Source organism: Manihot esculenta, chromosome 12, assembly GCF_001659605.2.
Source record: "Manihot esculenta cultivar AM560-2 chromosome 12, M.esculenta_v8, whole genome shotgun sequence".
NCBI lineage: Eukaryota > Viridiplantae > Streptophyta > Magnoliopsida > Malpighiales > Euphorbiaceae > Manihot > Manihot esculenta.
Window position 1 is genome coordinate 15,358,270 of NC_035172.2, and position 18,460 is coordinate 15,376,729.

Here is an 18,460-nt window from a genome sequence, read left to right on the forward strand (position 1 = left end):
GGTAGAGTCAATCTGCCGGTTCAGTTCTGTGTCAGTTGAGGGTAGATGCCTTCCACTCGACTCTGAGGTCCTAGACTTGACTGTCTGGACGTCAGTTTAGGGTTGGATTGGGTTTTTTCTACTCGTAGTGCTATCTTGGCCTGAAGAGACAAGGTAGTCAAGTTCAGAGGATAGGATGGGTCAGAGGTTCTCTTCTGAGGGGACACGGTAGGGATGCCTAGAGGTTTGTTGTCAGCCTATCAGGTTCGTAGGGTGCGTAGGAGGGGTTGTCAGAGGGTTCTAGCTCTTGCTTGAGAGTTTAGCAGTCAGGTCAGGGAACCAGCCTCAGTGCCAGTTGTTAGAGAGAGTTCTTAGATGTCTTCCCAGGCAAGTTGTCAGGTTTACCATCTGTCAGGGAGTTAGAGTTTGGTATAGGAGTGGTGTCTGGACGCAGAACCATTTCTATCCTTCCCTATAGGATGGCGCCTGCGTAGAGAGAGGTAGTAGTCAGAGTAGAGGCGAGACTTGGTAGACAGGGTTTTATCCGACCTAGTACCTCACCCTGGATTGTTCCAGTGTGGTGGTGGGAAAAGAAGGATGAATCCTCGAGACTTTGTAACGACTGTAGGCAGTTGACCAAGGTCACTACCAAGGGCAGGTATTTCCCATGCAGGATGGATGATCTATTGGGACAGCTAGTAGGAGCTGTTTGTTTTCCAAGATAGACCTGAAATCCGGGTACTACCTATGAGAGTTAGAGTTAGTTTTGGGTCAAAAGTGAGAAGAAGCCAGTTAGTAGAGAAGATGAAGAGAAAAGAGTAAGGATCAGAGTAGCGCAGCGGAAGCCAGTGGAGTTCAGGAGTAGGTTGGGTACTGCTAAGGTGTTTCTTTTGGTAAGGGTGATTTCCTATGAAGAAGTCCATTCGGATTTCCGGATTCCTGTGTTATGGAAGCTCGTGTCAGATCCAAGTGAGGTTCTTAAAGAACCAAAGGTGGAGATCTCAAGGGATCTCACCTATGTTGAGCAGTTAGTGCAGATCATGGACACACAAGTCAAGAAGTTGAGGAACAAGGAAATCCCGATGGTAAAAGTTTTTGGAAATCACCACTGGATGGTAGTGAGTGTTTGGGAAACCCGGGAGTTTATACTCCAGCAGTGCCTGTGTCTCTCTTTCTGGAGAGAGATTTTTAGGTTTTGCTTGCTTGTTTGCTTGCATGTTTATGTATGATTGATGCTATGTTTTGAGAATGCCTGTTTGTTTATGGAACATTCGGGGACGAATGTTCTTAAAGGGGGGAAGAATGTAATACCCGGCTAGATTCCGGCATCGGAATCCCTACCTTCCGGCGGAATCTCCGTTGGAATCTGGAATTTCTGAAGATGCTAGAGGCTTCTAGAGGGGTAAAATGTGTTTTCTAAAATGTTTTCACCTGATTTCATGGTTTTAAATGAAAAAGAATTGAGTTTTGAAAAGAAAAGACCAATGAGGCATTTGCCAGGTTCGGCCGTCGAAAGTGAAGTTCGGCCGCCGAACATGGAAAGGCTTCGGGAGCGCCTTTGGCCTCCGAAAGTCTTGTTTGAACGAGCCAAGGTTCGGCCGCCGAAAGTCAAGTTCGGCCGCCGAACATGCATGAGTTTAGGGGGCACGTTAGGCTGCCGAAGGTCTTCGACCAGGCTACCTATAAAGAGCCCTCAGATCGAAAATGGGCGAGTTTTCTCCCCATTCTCGAGCTCAGGTGAGTTTTTGTCCTCCCTTGGCCGTTTTCATGTTTTTCTTCATCTCTTTCATGTTTTCATGAGTTCTATGGTTATTTTGAAGAGTTTTCAAGCTTAGATCAAGTTTTGGGAGCTTGGAGCTTTTGGAGCTTGGATTCTCCACACCTCCGAGTTAGAGATCACGCAACCCTCGATCTTCAAGAGGTAAGTGTAGATCTTTGCCTTCCTTTAGGTTTTAATGAAGTTTTAAGAGGTTTTAATGGTTGAGTATGGGTAGATATGCATGTTTAAGTGATGTTCTAGGGGGTTTTTGGGTAGTTGTTTATGAGTTGTTTAGAGTGTGTTGGCACCTCATTCGAGTCCACCTGTGTAGGATCGGACCCGAGGGATCGAGGAGGCCATCAGAGTTAGCTGTTGCAGAGTTAGTCCAACGTCTGCCAGACGTGAGTAGAACTAAACTTAATCTTTATTTTATAAAATCAAATGCCTAAAGCATGCTCATGCATCATGTTTATATGTAATAGGTTGATTGCACTAGTTACACGAATATGAAGCATTGCATTATTTACTGTTGATGGAGATTAGACCAAGGATGACCCCACTAGCTCTATGGATAAGACCTGGCTGGGCCAGGCATTACGAAGTCCTGTGGTGCCCTCTATGGTGGCCGGGCAAATAGCTTAGGGATGTTTTGGGGTTGGGTCCAATCCGTGATATGATTTGTTTGTGCTGTGACGCATTTCATGAAAGCATGTAATTAATGAACTATTTTCTTTGTTTCTACTCACTGGGCTTTTTAGCTCACCCCTCTCCCCTAACCCCAGTGTTGCAGGTATGAGGTCGATCGGGAAGTCTCAAGAGTAAAGGTTTTGCTTATGTAATAGTATTAGATTAGTACTTTTAGTGTGGACATGTATTATAAATTGATATAATGATTTATAAGAGAATGTAATGTAAAGTTAAGTGGAGTTATGTTTATGGTTTAGTACTGTGCTTGGCCCTGAGACTTGGTTAGTCCCTTTTTAATACATGATGTATGTTATGCTAGATGTTGAGTTGTGTTTGAACTAATCTTGTGGCATGTGTTGTTTACCACGCTATGGTAATTGATGAGGACCTTAGTGGAGGTCTTATGTTTGTGGTTTGATGCATGCACAGGTTAGGTTCTAGTTCTTTGGATGTGACTCCGGCTTGATGTATGTTATGTTGACCCAGCTAGAGTTGTGATGAGGGCTCTAGTAAGGGATCCTTTTATGTTTTCAGTTATGTCGCATACAGGTCAGGCTCGGTTTGTACATCAGATGTTTGAGTTTTTATGTTAAAGTTTTGATCATGTATGGGATTTGACCAGGTGATAGGAGGTATGTTTGGCTCGCTACGGGTCCCGGCGGCCTTAAGCCGATCTGGATCCTAGCGCCGGTGGCGGTTCGGGCCGTTACAGAGGGGTATCGGTTTCCGGGTCGTTACAGGATTAATACTCGACCGAGCTCCTATCGGCCTCTGCTTTTTGTCATAAGATAACTTTAAACATTTTAATGGGACTTATCCCCCGCCTTGTGGATTGTGTCATTGCTCTTGAAATCACTCCCGAAAATCCAAAACATTTTACAAAGGAAGGATGACCTGCCAAGTAGGACGGGCTACTGAGGGGGACGAGCTATTAGGCAGGGCGAATGAAATTCAGGACAAGCTATTAGAGGTAGTACAGTCTAAGATGGGGATTTTATTTCTCAAAAGAAATACGCGCGAGAAATTTTGGATAAATTCCAAATGAAGGATTGTAATCCTGCATCTACTCCATCTGAATTTGGTTTAAAACTTCACAAAGATCCTGAAAGAAAGATCCTGAAAGAAAGAAGGTGGACAACACTCTCTATAGGTAAATTGTCGGTAGCCACATGTACTTGACTGGAACAAGACCAGACATCATGTATGCAGTGAATCTTATAAGCAAATTCTAAAATACACTTGCTTGCTGCCAAGAGAATTCTTCGTTACTTGCAAGGAACGAAGGATTTCGGTTTGTTTTATAAAGCCAACAAAAATTCAAAATTAATTGGCTTTATTGATAGTAATTATGCAGGAGATCAAGATGGCAGAAGGAGCACTTCATGATACATTTTTGTGTTCGGAACAGGACCTATTTCATGGTCTTCCAAGAAGCGGCCCATTGTCACTTTGTCAAGTAGAGAAGCAGAATTTGTTGCTATTACAGCACGTGTTTGTCAAGCCATTTGGATAAGGAGAATTCTTGAAGAGAAAGAGCTACCACAATTTTTTGTGATAATAGTTCAGCAATTAAACTCTCCAAAAATCCAGTACTACATGGAAGGAGCAAGCATATTAATGCGAAGTATTATTTTTTGAGAGATTTGTGTACTGAAGGGAAAATTGAATTGAAGTATTGTCCATGTAATACCCGGCTAGACCCCGGCATCGAAATTCCTGCTTTCCGGCGGAATCTCGGATGTCAGAACCCTCTAGAAGGGTAAAATCATGTTTTTATAAAATGTTTTTACAGGTTTTATGCTTTGAATAAAGAAAGAAATTGAGTTTTGAAAGAAAAGACCAAGGTTGGAAAAGCCAGGTTCGGCCGCCGAACCTCATGTTCGGCAGCCGAACGTTGGTGACTTGAGGAAGCTCTTTTGGCCCTCGAAGGTGGTCTGGCCAGCCACCTATAAAAGGCCCATTGTCCAAAAATGGGCGAGTTTTCTCTCTCTATTTTTGGGCAAATGTGAGATTTCGCCCTCCTTTGATTGATTTTGAGTTTTTCCTTCAATCTCTTCAAGTTTTAACAAGTCTTAACTTGGTTTTGAAGATTTTTGAGCTTAGATCGAAGTTTGGAAGCTTGGAGACCCGGAGCTCGATTTCTCCCCATCTCCAAGTTTGGATCGCCTCTCCTCTCCATGTTTTTAGTAAGTTTTGAGGGGTTTGAAGGGAGTTGGATGCATGTTTAGAGTAGTTGTAAAATGTTAGGGTTTATGTGAGTTAAATGTATGTTAAATGTTGATGTTGTTGGGGTATAGGTTAGTTTTAAGCCCCTAAATGCTTGAGGATGTGTTTATGCATGATTTTGAGTGGTTTGGTTTGAGTTTAGAGGTTTTGGGTGGCTGGATGAGTATTTGTGGCTTGGGTTCTGCCATTTTGGAGGACCCAGGTTCGGCAGCCGAAGCCATGTTCGGCCACCGAACCTGCCTATGGAGGCAAGTTTTGGCCGCCTAAACTCGCCCCCGAAAGTTGGACTTTCGGCTCTGGAGGGGAGTTTCGGCCGCCGAACCTGCCCTCGAAAGTGGATGACTTTCGGCTCTGGAAGGAGGTTCGGCCGCCGAACCCTGCCCCCGAAAGTGCCTGACTTTCGGCTCTGGAGGAACTTTCGGCCGCCGAACCTGCCGCCGAAAGTGCCCTGTCCAGCCTTCTTTTGCATGTTTTCTATGAGTGTTTTCTAATGTTTTAGGGGGTTTTTGGGGAAATGTTTAGAGTCATGTTAGTGTTTATTTGGTCCCTCATTTGTGTCCACCTGTGTAGGTTCGGACCCGAGGAACCGAGGACTCCAGCAGTGAGATAGCTGCTTCAAAGTCTTTTCAGAGTCAGCTTGAGGTGAGCATAATAGATCTTTATTTTTCAAAGTAATTAAATTTTGAGCATATTCATGCATCACGAATGCCATGAGATATATTAGGTTGCTTGCATTAGAATTCACGAATATATTGCATTGCATAATATGATGTTGTTGTGGATGGATATTGGATGACCCATTAGCCCTTGATATGGCATGATTATGACGATACGGTATGAAAGTCCAGAGGCCCATTCTACGCCCTGGCACGATGTAAGAGAAAGACCAGAGATCCATTCTATGTCCTGGCACATTGGAATGTTATGATATGTTATGTTTAAGGGAAAGACCAGAGACCCATTCTACGTCCTGGCACTGTTGGATTATGTAGAGGGCTATTGGTGACAAGTCTATCCTTGATGTGAATTGTTTGTGATGTGATGCATTCCATGAAAGCATATGTTTTAATATATTGTTTTACTATTCTGCTCACTGGGCTCTAGTAGCTCACCCATTTCCCTTAACCCCAGGCTTGCAGGTTCAGGATAGATCGGGAGGTCAGCAAGAGTAAAGGCATAGTGTATGTAATAGTTAGTTGTGGACATGAAAGATAATGTAACGTATTGGAATGTAAGATATTGTACAGATTTGTATTGAGTATTAGTATTGTGCTTGATCCTAGAGTTTATGGTTAATCCCTTTTGATACATGATCTTTATGAAATGTTCTTATTAATGTTAAACCAAGCTTGATATTTGATATGTTGCCCCACTAGAGCATTTGATAAGGGCTCTAGTATGGAATTTTATGTTTATAGTTATGGTGCATGCACAGGTCAAGCTTGGTAGATGGAAAGTTTAAAATTTTTATGTAAATGTATGATCATGTATGGGATTTATCAGGTATGGCAGGTTGTATGTTAGGCTTGCTACGGGTCCCGGCGACCTTAAGTCGATCTGGATCCTAGCACCGGTAGCGGTTCAATTTCAGGTCGTTACAATCCAAGTGAAGATCAGCTTGCTGACATATTTACAAAGTCTCTCAAGTTACATTCCTTCCTGAATTTGAGGAGTTTAATGGGTGTTTGTAGCAGAGAAAATACAAAGCTTTAAACCGAACTTTTGAGTTTTCAGTTTAAGGGAGATGATGTTCTGAGATCCAGAAAATGGGGTTTATAGTGGATATGTAAGTTTAGTCAGGGAGGATCACGTCCCTCTCCTTTATCCATTTTCTTTTTGTCCTTTAGTGACGCATAACTGTCACCCTGCTACAGTGCCACCTGTCTTTATCACTCAGGCATGTACAGACGGATGAGTTAGAGCACCCCTCCATGTCAAGCGGCTATTTGATTTCTCCCGGCGCACGTGCTAACAGGGCTGCAAGGTGATTGGGCTTGTTTCCCTTACCTTCTGTCATGTCACCGAGCTCGGCTCTCCTTGGATAGGCCCGTGTGCGTGGTCAGTCCGATCCACTTCACATCTCGGGACTGAATTGCGCGATATTGGAGCGACCCACTTATCTGTGGCCTGATAAGTTTTGGACTCGTATCTTTCTTCAAGACCCGGTCTCGTCCCATAGTGTGAGAAGCCCGGCGATCATCGGTAGGGATTGTTGAATAATTTAATTTAGTTGTTACTGCAATTAAGTTGCTTTCAATGTTTGTTTTCTTAGTCAAAGTTTAGTCCTATTTTCTAGGAATTTTATTGATCATGTTTAGCAGAACATGGTCACGTTGTAACTAATTTTTCATTCTGTTAAGATTTTATTTTGCTTTTATAAACCTATATAAAGACTGTTATCTTGCTTAATAACAGTGCGGTATCTCAAACATCTCTTCTCTCTTTTATTTCTATTTCTTTTATTTATTTCCTTGCAGTTTATCACTGTGCATTTGCTGCATTTGATGGAAATGTAATTCGCGTGTTCATGCAAAAGTGCTTCTCGATTAATCGGACAAGATATGTTTTTAATATTTTCCGCAAATGAAAAAGTGCTGGACGAAAGTGAAGACATATTAGCTAAAATTATTTCATTTTAATTGATAATATTTATTTAAGCATATAATATAAATTGCTTATAATAATTAAGTATTTGATATTATATGAAAAAATGTGAGTTAAATATATATCATCTAACTTTTTACTAATAATATATTTTTTTTAAATTCAAAGATATATATTAATAAAATAAATATAAATCATGGTATTTGGTAATTAAAGTATCAATAGTAAAATTTTTTCAAGTTTAAACTTGAAAATGTTCTTAAAGAATAACTATTTGCAGTTTATAAATAATTTTAAATGAATCATTTTTTTAAAAACATAGTAATTATTTATGTATATTGAAATAACTTTAAAAATGAAAATATTTGAATTTATTGTGAATAATGAAAAAATTAAAGATTTAGCTAGTTCTTCATGTTATTTTTTAACTTAATCAAAATTTCAATTAAAGTACTTTATTTTATAAATATATATATAATATAATGAATATTGCTTTAAAATACATAAATTGTGAACAATTGAATTTTAAAAATGCGCTAAAAGGTTTTTAAATAAATAGTTTTTAAGTATAAAATGAAATTTTAATAGTTAAAATTTAAAATTAAAATTGATGATTGGCGGCCACTTGTACCTGATCACAGTCGAGCCCTTACAAAAGAATAACAACTTCGCCGTCCACGATTAGAGCAAACTGAACTCACCTTCACTCTTGATAACAGTTGGATCTCAAACATTCTAATCTTTATTAAGCCCATAAGAGAGACAAATTAGAGTCTCATGACAACCCAGTACACCGGACCACGGTCATGGTTCGAGATGTGAAAATCCGGCTTACTCAATTGAAATGGTCAACAGGGCTATAGGCTCCTATGTGCCTAAAACCGGACCCATTCAGATATAAAAAAAAATTAAATTGCTGTCTGATAATTAAAAAAAGAACGTTCGTACGTACGACTCTGAATAATAAGGACACGTCGCTAAAAGACAAAAGAGGAGAGATATATGGCTCTGAATAATGGGACACGTCGCTAGAAAATAAAAGAGGAGATATATAGAGGAAGAGAGAGGGAAAGCATAGACTAATCTTTTCCATACATAGAAACTCTATTTTTTTTATCGATCTCATATCATTAAAAATAAAAATTAGTTTTCAAAAGAAATTAATTTTATATATAAAAATATAAATAATAATGTCAAAGAAAATTTAAAGATTCTTGTTAAATTAAATAATTAAAAGAAATTAATTTTATATATAAAAATATAAATAATAATGTCAAAGAAAATTTAAAGCTTCTTGTTAAATTAAATAATTTTATTAGTAAGAAGCCACCGAAGGCGTTCAATTCATTGCTTTGTCTTCTCTCTCTTAGGTCATATTAAGAAGCCCTACTGACTCAAAAAAGGACGCTAATAATGCATAGTCCCTTTAGCACAGAGGCCATGTGAACCACTCTTTTTGAAAAATAGGGAACATAGAATGTGAGGCTGCCATCTTCTCGTAACATATATACCATTGTTTATGGCCTAAATGTTGTGATTGGCTTTGGAGCTTCTCTTTCTATCTGATCGTTTGTGCTAGCAAATGTTCTCATTCTCTCCTTGCTTTATGTAGAATTCCACAACCTGGTGGGGAATTCCCCCCCCCCCCCCCCCCCTCCCCCTCCCCCTCCTTTTTTCGACAAAGATATAGTTGATTAAACAGCCACCGAAAGTGAGCAAATGTTCTTATTCTCTCTTTGCTTGTTTAGAATTCCACAGCCTAGTGGAGATTTCCTTTTTTTTTTTTTTTTTCTTTTTTTTTTGACACAAAATTAAGAATATAAATGAATTAAATCGTTTGTGAGCTAATCGAGATTCGGTTCGATAAAAGTTCAATTGAACTCAACTCGATTTTTAAACGAGTCAAGTTCGAACTTAATTTGTAAACTCATTTGGTAAATGAGTTAAACTTGAACTCCATAGTATCCTTCTTATTAAGACTTATAAACTAGACTCGTTTCTGAGTTTATGAGTAGATTCGCAAATAGGTTCGTAAACAGTCTCGTTAAGTAAATTGAGATTATTATTATAAGAGAAATAAACTCAAACCATGCATATACTTTCATGAGTCAAAACTAAATTTTTTAAAATTCAACTCTATATGATTTAGTTACACTCTTAAACTTGCATATATTTGGATCATTAAAAAAAATTTTTAAAAATTTTATTAGTTTATGATCTAATTTATAAATATACTTATTTAACTAAAATTATTTTAATTTTAAACTTATTAGTTTTAAACTAAAATTCATTATACATACAAATAAATTGAACTACTCATAAATTATTCGAAACTAAATTTGATAAAAACTCGACTCGTCTAAACCCATTTGCTAAACGAGCCAAACTTAAATTTCTTAATATTCTGTTCGAATTTGAGATGAGTAAATCTCAAATTCGTTTCGAACTTAGAAAATATTTTAACAAACTAAGTTTCACCTCTTCAAAATTTCATTAGACTCGATTTATTTATATCTCTAGATTAAACGGCCGCTGAAAGTCAAAGGTCAATCAGAGAGTAAAAAATTATTCAAAGCCAAAGCGTTACAGGGTTTATTATTATAAAAATATTGAAAAAAAAAAACAATTTATCAAATTAATGTTAAATTTCTTAAACTATTTACGAAAGTAATGTGATGAATACTGTCTGATGACAGCTTTCGAGATAATAGAAAACGCTAATAATATTGGCGTTTTCTCAAACTTATGACCAGTTGGCATTTTCTTGTTTATGAGAAATGCTGTAATATGTGAAATTATGTTAAAAGGACAAATTACAATTAAATTTCTATATTTTATTAAAATCAATTAATTTATAATTATTCAATTAAATCGTTAATGTATTTTGTAAAAATTAAATCTTTTAATTTATATAGTATATTAAATAAATATTAATTAATTAATTAGTTGTTATTTTTTATAACACAATTTTCATTATTCATTCACATAGTATAAATAATTAAAATTACAGATCTTATTTAAAATGAATAAATAATATGATTAATTAATATTATTAGACTTAATAAAAATTAATAAAATAAAATATATAATTAAAATTATATAAATTAATTAAAAAATCTACTAATTCTTTTAACAAAATATTTTTAATTTAAATAATTTTATAATTTATATGTTATCAATACCCTAATTATAAATTTCAAACTTATTTTGGATTGGTGATTTTTATGGATGTCTAACTGTTTAGGTTACTAATTCATGTAATTAAATTATTTTGATCATTTTATTAAAAGAATCAATAGTCTTATTTTAGTTACTTTATATAATTTTAATTATTTATGTTATTTATTAATTTTATTAAATCCAATAATATTAATTTATCATATTATTTATTTATTTTAAGTAAAGTCTAAAATTTTAATTACTTACACTGCATGAATGACGAAAGTTATGTTGTAAAAAATAAAAATTAATATTTATTTAATAGACTAAATAAATTGATTTTTTAAAAAATTAAAGAGTTTAATTTTTTAAAAGAATGCACAAATAATTTAATTAATTGATTATAAATTAATTGATTCTAATAAAATATAAAGACTTAACTTGTCCCTTTAATAATAATTTCACATCTGATGGTATTTTTTATAAACGAGAAAATGCCAACTCAATTGGTACGTTTTCTATTCTTTAAAAAAGCTGCGAGTTGACAGAGTACTTGTCACGTTATTTTGATAAATATTTTAAATTTTACATTAATTTAGTAAATTGTTTTTAAATTTTTTTTTTTTTAATAATAAACCCAGCGTTACAGCTAAAAGAGATGCCATGCGGCCTTTTGTCGCGTTTTATGTATTAAATAAACTTTTTGTCACATTTTATACAGTAGGATATTATCGTGTTTTGTGTATTAGATGAACTTAATTTCTGGTGATTCAAAATATAATGAGAATTATTATTTAATTTTGAATAAACTGTAATTTAGTTTCTCTGGTTTAGTAAAATATAACCTTTCGTCCTTCTGTTTTAAAAAACCTTCAATTTAATCTTTCAATTTAATTTTTCACATTTAAAAAAACTGTAAAATAGTTTTTATCGTCAAATTTTCAATTAACCTTTCATTTATTTTAATAAAAATGATTAAACTACTATTTTCTCCTCATCTTTCTCTTTCTTTTCCCGATTCTCTTCTTCCTTTTCTCCTCATCTTCCTCCTCCTCCTCCACCTCCTCCTCCTCCTCCTTCTTTTTCTTCTTCTCCTTCTCCTTCTTTTCCCGATCCTTTCTCCTCCTTCTCCTTCTCCTCCTCCTCCTCCCGATCCTCTTCTTCCTTTTCTCCTCATCCTCCTCCTCGTCCTCGTCCTCCTTCTTTTCCCGATCCTTTTTCCTCCTCCTCCTCTTCCTCCTCTTCCTCCTCCTCCTCCTCCTCCTCCTTCTTCTTTTGTGTTGGGATGGAGTGAATACCGTTTGGTTGAGTTTTTTTACTTAAAGAGTAGTTTAGTCATTTTCATTAAAATAAATGGAAGGTTAACTGAAAATTTGACGGTAGATACTATTTTGCAGTTTTTTTAAATGTGAAGAATTAAATTAAAACAGAGAGACAAAATGTTGTATTTTACTAAATCAGAGGGACTAAATTGCAGTTTATCCTTTTTATTAGCGTCTTTGAGTCTATAATCATGGATTGTATTTTTTAAAAGAAAATTTATTATTTAATTTTTTATTTTAATAAATATTTATAATATTTTAAAAAATTTATTAATTAATTATTTTATTAATTTTAACTATTAAGTATGATAAAAAAATTTTAAAATATTTTTAATATAAAAAGATTAATTAATAAAATTTTTAAAAATTTAAGAGATTAATTAATATATTTTTTAAAATTATAAAAATTAAAAAGATTAATAAAAAGATAAATTTTTTAAAATATAAAAATATTTTATATAATATTTAAAATTAAAAGATTAAATAATAAATTTTTTTATATTATAGAAACTAAATATAATTTTTTTCTCTTTTTTAATTAATAGACTTTGATAATGCGAGGGGTTTTTATTAATACTTATGATTTTTAGTTTTACACCTTTAATTTTTAATTTTAAAAAAAATTATTTACTTTTAATATTATTGAAAAAGTCATTAATTAATTTTTTATTTTGCAGTTTTTTTAAATGTGAAGAATTAAATTAAAGGTTTTTTAAAACAGAGAGACAAAATGTTGTATTTTACTAAATCAGAGGGACTAAATTGCAGTTTATCCTTTTTATTAGCGTCTTTGAGTCTATAATCATGGATTGTATTTTTTAAAAGAAAATTTATTATTTAATTTTTTATTTTAATAAATATTTATAATATTTTAAAAAATTTATTAATTAATTATTTTATTAATTTTAACTATTAAGTATGATAAAAAAATTTTAAAATATTTTTAATATAAAAAGATTAATTAATAAAATTTTTAAAAATTTAAGAGATTAATTAATATATTTTTTAAAATTATAAAAATTAAAAAGATTAATAAAAAGATAAATTTTTTAAAATATAAAAATATTTTATATAATATTTAAAATTAAAAGATTAAATAATAAATTTTTTTATATTATAGAAACTAAATATAATTTTTTTCTCTTTTTTAATTAATAGACTTTGATAATGCGAGGGGTTTTTATTAATACTTATGATTTTTAGTTTTACACCTTTAATTTTTAATTTTAAAAAAAATTATTTACTTTTAATATTATTGAAAAAGTCATTAATTAATTTTTTATTTTAAAAAATATATTAAAATATTTTTAATATTTTAAAAAATTCACTAATTAATTTAACTATTAATTTTAACTATTAAATATTTTATTATTTAATTTTTATAATTTAAAAAATAATTATTAATTAGTCTCTCATTTTTACAAAAATATTTATTAACTAATCCTTCCGTATTATGAGCATTTTAAATTTTTTTATAAATACTCAATAAATATTATTAATATAGAAATTAATTAATAAATTTTTTAAAATATCAGAAACATTTTAATATATTTTTTAAAATAAAGTTATCAACTAATAAGTTTTCTTAATAATTTTCTCTTATTAGTTTTCTTAATAATTTTCTCTTAATTTTAAATGCACTGATTTAATTTGATATTTTTTTGTTTCTCAAACTCAAGACTTTTCGTTTAATCAAGATTTTATGGACTTGTTTTTTGCATTGGACCCCTCTGCCTTTGGATAGATGGGGCCTGCATGCACCTCTGTATATAGGTTTCTCGTGTTTTGTTATGGCTTTTTTGTTGTTGTGTACATTTCTGTGTCGTGTGTTTAGTGTGTTGATTTTTTTAGTTAGGAGTAGCATCTGTTGCCCCATAGCATCGGTTGATCTCTATTGGTTGTACTAAGGATCCTTGATGTGTTCGATGTTGAAACTTTGTATGGTTCCATAGGCAGCTCCATGGCTATACAAGGTTGACCTCTGTTGGTCGGTGATTGTTCGATGCTGAAACTTTGTATGGTTCCACATATAGCTTCATGGCTATACAATACTAGAAATGTAGTGCTGGCAATTTTTCAAATCATACATATTTAAAAAAATAATTTTTAAATTATGTTGCATTCGAAAATATTTTTAAATTTTATGTGTCAACTCAGCGTGTTCGGCAGTAATACTGCCGAACACACTAGTTCGACATCCATAATATCGAACAAAAGCAAGTTTGACACCACGGATGTCGAACTGTGCTTATATTCAGCCTGTTCAACACCCGTAGTGCCGAACAAGCTGATTCGTGCCACGGGAGCAGATTATCTGCTCTCGTGGCTGCACGCCTGGCGTGTTCGGCACCCATAGTGCTGAACACACACAACCTTCAAGGTTTCGTCAGGAATCTCTGACGAAACCTTGACTAAAAAAAGTTTGGCACTATTAATACCGAACTCTTTTCTTTATTTCGCATGCAGGCTTCACGTGCATGCAGAGCCACACAGACCTGCATGCACATGCACAGCAAAGGGAGACTTTGGATTTCTCCTTCTTTTTTCTCCAATTTTCATCACAATTTTTTCTCCTCTTCTCCGTTGAATCATCCTTCCTTCTCTTCTCCCTCTCCACAGTTTGCCATACACCTCCATCTCCAGCGCAAATCTTTTTCTCCGGCACAAATCTTCTTCTCTATTTTCATCTCCTTCCACTTTAACTAGGTTTTTCTTTAAACTTTTTTTTTAAATATATATATAATTTTTTCACTTAATATATAAAAATAAAATAAAAAATTAAAACATTAAATCTTAATTAAAAAAATATAAAATATTTAAGATGAAGTAATAAGTTTTTATGTAATTTTTAGAAATTTAGAAATTTTATTAAATGAAGTTTAAATTTTTTAAAAATTAAATAAGTAGTATATTTATTTAAGATATTAAATAGTTAATTTTTTTAATGAGTTAATAATTTTGTTATAAATCTGTGTTAATATTTATTAAAAGTTAAATTTTTGAAAATAAATATAATTAAATAGGTAAAAAAAATTTAATAATTTTTCTCAAAATATAATAATTTAATTTTTTTAAAATATTTCATCCTTGATATTTTTTATTATTTTAAAATTATTATTTATATTATTTTTATATTATAATAATATATAAATTATTTAGTATTAATTTTATTTTATGTTTAAGTTTTTGTAAAATTTTTAATATATATTAAAATTTAATATTTTTAAAATAAAGAGTAATTAGAAAATATAATGAAATAATTGTTTTATAAATATAATAATTTTATTTTTGAAAATATTTAATCCGTCCTATTTATTTATTATTTTAAAATTATTATTTATTTTTTATATTATAATAATAAATAAATTATTTATTATTAATTTTAGTTTATGTTTAAGTTTTTGTCAAAAATTTTTAATATATATTAAAAATTAATATTTTTAAAATAAATAGTAATTAAGAAAATAAAATGAAATAATTTTTTAATAAATATAATAATTTTATTCTTGAAAATATTTCATCCGTCCTATTTATTTATTATTTTAAAATAATTATTATTTTTATATTATAATAATAAATAAATTATTTATTAGTAATTTTATTTTATATTTAAGTTTTTGTAAATATTTTTAATATATAATACAATTTAATATTTTTAAAATAAAGAGTAATAAAAAAAATAAAATGAAATATTTAATCCGTCCTATTTCTTTATTATTTTAAAATTATTATTTATTTTTTTATATTATAATAATAAATAATTTATTTATTATTAATTTTATTTTATGTTTAAGTTTTTGTAAATATTTTTAATATATAATACAATTTAATATTTTTAAAATAAATAGTAATTAAGAAAATAAACTGAAATATTTTTTTATTAATATAATAATTTAATTTTTGAAAATATTTCATCCGTTTTATTTATTTATTATTTTAAAATTATAATTTATTTTTTTTATATTATAATAATAAATAAATTATTTATTATTAATTTTATTTTATGTTTAAGTTTTTGTAAATATTTTTTAATATATAATAAAATTTAATATTTTTAAAATAAATATAATTAAGAAAATAAAATGTAATAATTTTTTTAAAAATATAATAATTTAATTTTTTAAATTATTTCATACGCTGTATATTTTTTTATTATTTTAAAATAATTTATTTAATTTTTATATTATTATAATATATAAATTGATTAATATTAAATTTTTTTATGTTTAAGATTTTTTAAGTAATATTTAATATGTAATAAAATTTAATTTATTTAAAATAAATTCAATTAAATAATTTAATTAAATCTAGTATTTTTTATATTTTTGGTATTATTCCAATTACATTAACACCACCCTATTTTCTAATTTTTTTTTACGTAGTGTTAAAGTTATTGTGATTTTTGGATAGAATATGTATTGTGATTTTTTGGATAGAATATTTATTATGATAGAATATTTGTTGTGATTTTTTGGAAAGAATATTTGTTGTGATTTTTTAGATAGAGTATTTGTTGTGAAAGAATATTTATTATGATTTTTGATAGAATATTTGTTGTGCTTTTTTGATAGAATATTTTTTGTGATTTTTTGGATAGATTATTTGTTGTGATAGATTATTTATTGTGATTTTTAATAGAAGATTTATTGTGATTGTTGGAAAGAATATTTGTTGAAATTTTTGGATATAATATTTTTGAATTAGTAGTATTTGTTGTTATTTTTTGATAGAAACATTTGCAGAATGTGTATGTTATTGGGGTGTTAAATGATGTACTGTTATTTAGTGAATAAATGGTGATAATGTGTATTATTTTGTATTATTAGATATGTAGATATGGAGGAAAGACGCAATCGCCGTGATTACATTTTACCCGGTCCTAATGATCCATCGTTGCTATATGGATAGGCCGAACATCGGTCTGAGGCTATATGGCAGCAGACTATAGAAAGTGGGGCAATAGGTTGCCGAAAAACGAGTACAATTTTACATTTAGACGATATTCCAGATGAAATAATACCTCACCTGCGGCGGACGGGTTTTTATGGCGTAATACGGTTAGGTTTTTTTGCATTGGATTGGCACTTAATTACGGCCCTTGTTGAGCGTTGGCGACCAGAGACACGTACATTTATGTTTCCTGAAGGGGAAATAACCATAACCCTTCAGGATGTGGGTCTAATAACCGGGTTGCCGGTTAATGGTGCAGCTGTAACAGGCCGATCACGTCACCATTGGTCATCAGTTTGTGAGGCATTATTAGGTGTCGTTCCACCTAATAATGCGATTAGAGGGTGTTATCTAAAAATGAACTGGCTAGCTGAGGAGTTTAGTCAACTTCCAGATGAGGCTGATGAGGAAGTTGTACATAGGTTTGCAAGAGCATACATTATGAGGGTCATTGGATCCATTTTTAGTGATACATCTGCATCGCGTGTGAACCTGATGTTCCTACCTTTACTAACCGATCTTGAAGAAGCCGGCAATTATAGCTGGGGTGGGGCCTGTCTGGCATGGTTGTATAGACAGTTATGTAAGGCGACAAATCCTGAAGTTATGCAGATGGCTGGTCCCTTGTTCATTGTTCAGATATGGGCTTGGGATTGGATAACAGCAGTATCGCCGGCACTGTCGAATAGAGTACCACATCATGACGCTCCACTAGGCAGCAGGTATGTGATATTATATAATTATTAAATTTTATTTTAGATTAAATTTTTAAAGAAATATTTAATAATATAATTTGTTGTGCAGGTGGAGTAATGCCAGATAGATAACGGAGGTTGTCACCCACGTACTCCTGGAGCTGCGTTATCAGCTTGATAGATTATTACCCGAACAGGTAATAATCTTTAGAAATGAACTACTATTTTTTAGCTACATTAATTCGTGCATAACAATTGAATGTTCATTGCAGGTAATTTGGGAGCCGTACACTGATGCCCTGATTCAGTCGCTACCCGAATATTGTCGCCAAGGATGAGCAATTTGGAGGGCTGTTGTCCCACTAATTTGCTTTCATATTGTAGAGTGGCATCAGCCGGATCGGGTCATGCGACAGTTTGGTATGCAACAGCATATTCCTGTTGAACTTCAACAGTCTGCTGCACTCCATGATGTTGATTTGCGGAAGAGCGACACAAACTGGGCAAAAGTGCACTCTCACTGGATTGCGCGCTGAAACACCCGGGATAGAAGAATAATAACTGACCCGCCAGCAACAGAGCCACTCCATTTCCATTCAGAGTATATGGAGTGGTACCGTAGGGTGTCCAAACGCTGGATTTCAGTTAAGGGAGCGGCAATGGGAACAGGGGTAAATAATTATTGATTTTTTATGTCATTTTCCACAATAATAACAGCGTATTCTAAATAATATAATTGCCTATTTGTTGTGCAGGATGATGGTCTGGAGCACATGTACGCTATTACTAACAATCCTACCACTGGTAGCATGACAGCTATATGCGACCTCATACAGTCTGTGTAATATCCGGCTAGACTCCGGCGTCGGAATTTCAACCTTTCGACGGAATCTCCGTTTGAATCCAGAATTCTCGGATGCCGAGACCTCTAGAAGGGTAAAATATATTTTTACAAAATGCTTTTTATGGTTTTAATACTAAAATTTTGAGTCAAAGTTTTAAAAATGAAAAGGAAAAGAGCTTGAGAGAAAAACCCAGGTTTGGCCGCCGAACCTCATGTTCGGCCGCCGAACATGGGG

At 32.1% G+C, this 18,460-nt stretch overlaps 1 protein-coding gene across 1 annotated transcript; it reads left to right on the forward strand.

Moving 5' to 3' along the window:
- The first annotated feature begins 16,869 nt into the window (after positions 1 to 16,869).
- On the forward strand, positions 16,870 to 18,226 carry LOC110627567 (serine/threonine-protein phosphatase 7 long form homolog). Its single transcript, XM_021773914.1, has 4 exons — positions 16,870 to 17,408; positions 17,491 to 17,495; positions 17,766 to 17,890; positions 18,137 to 18,226. Exons 1-4 carry the CDS (start codon positions 16,870 to 16,872, stop codon positions 18,224 to 18,226), a joined length of 759 nt encoding a protein of 252 aa, XP_021629606.1.
- Positions 18,227 to 18,460: the final 234 nt, after the last annotated feature.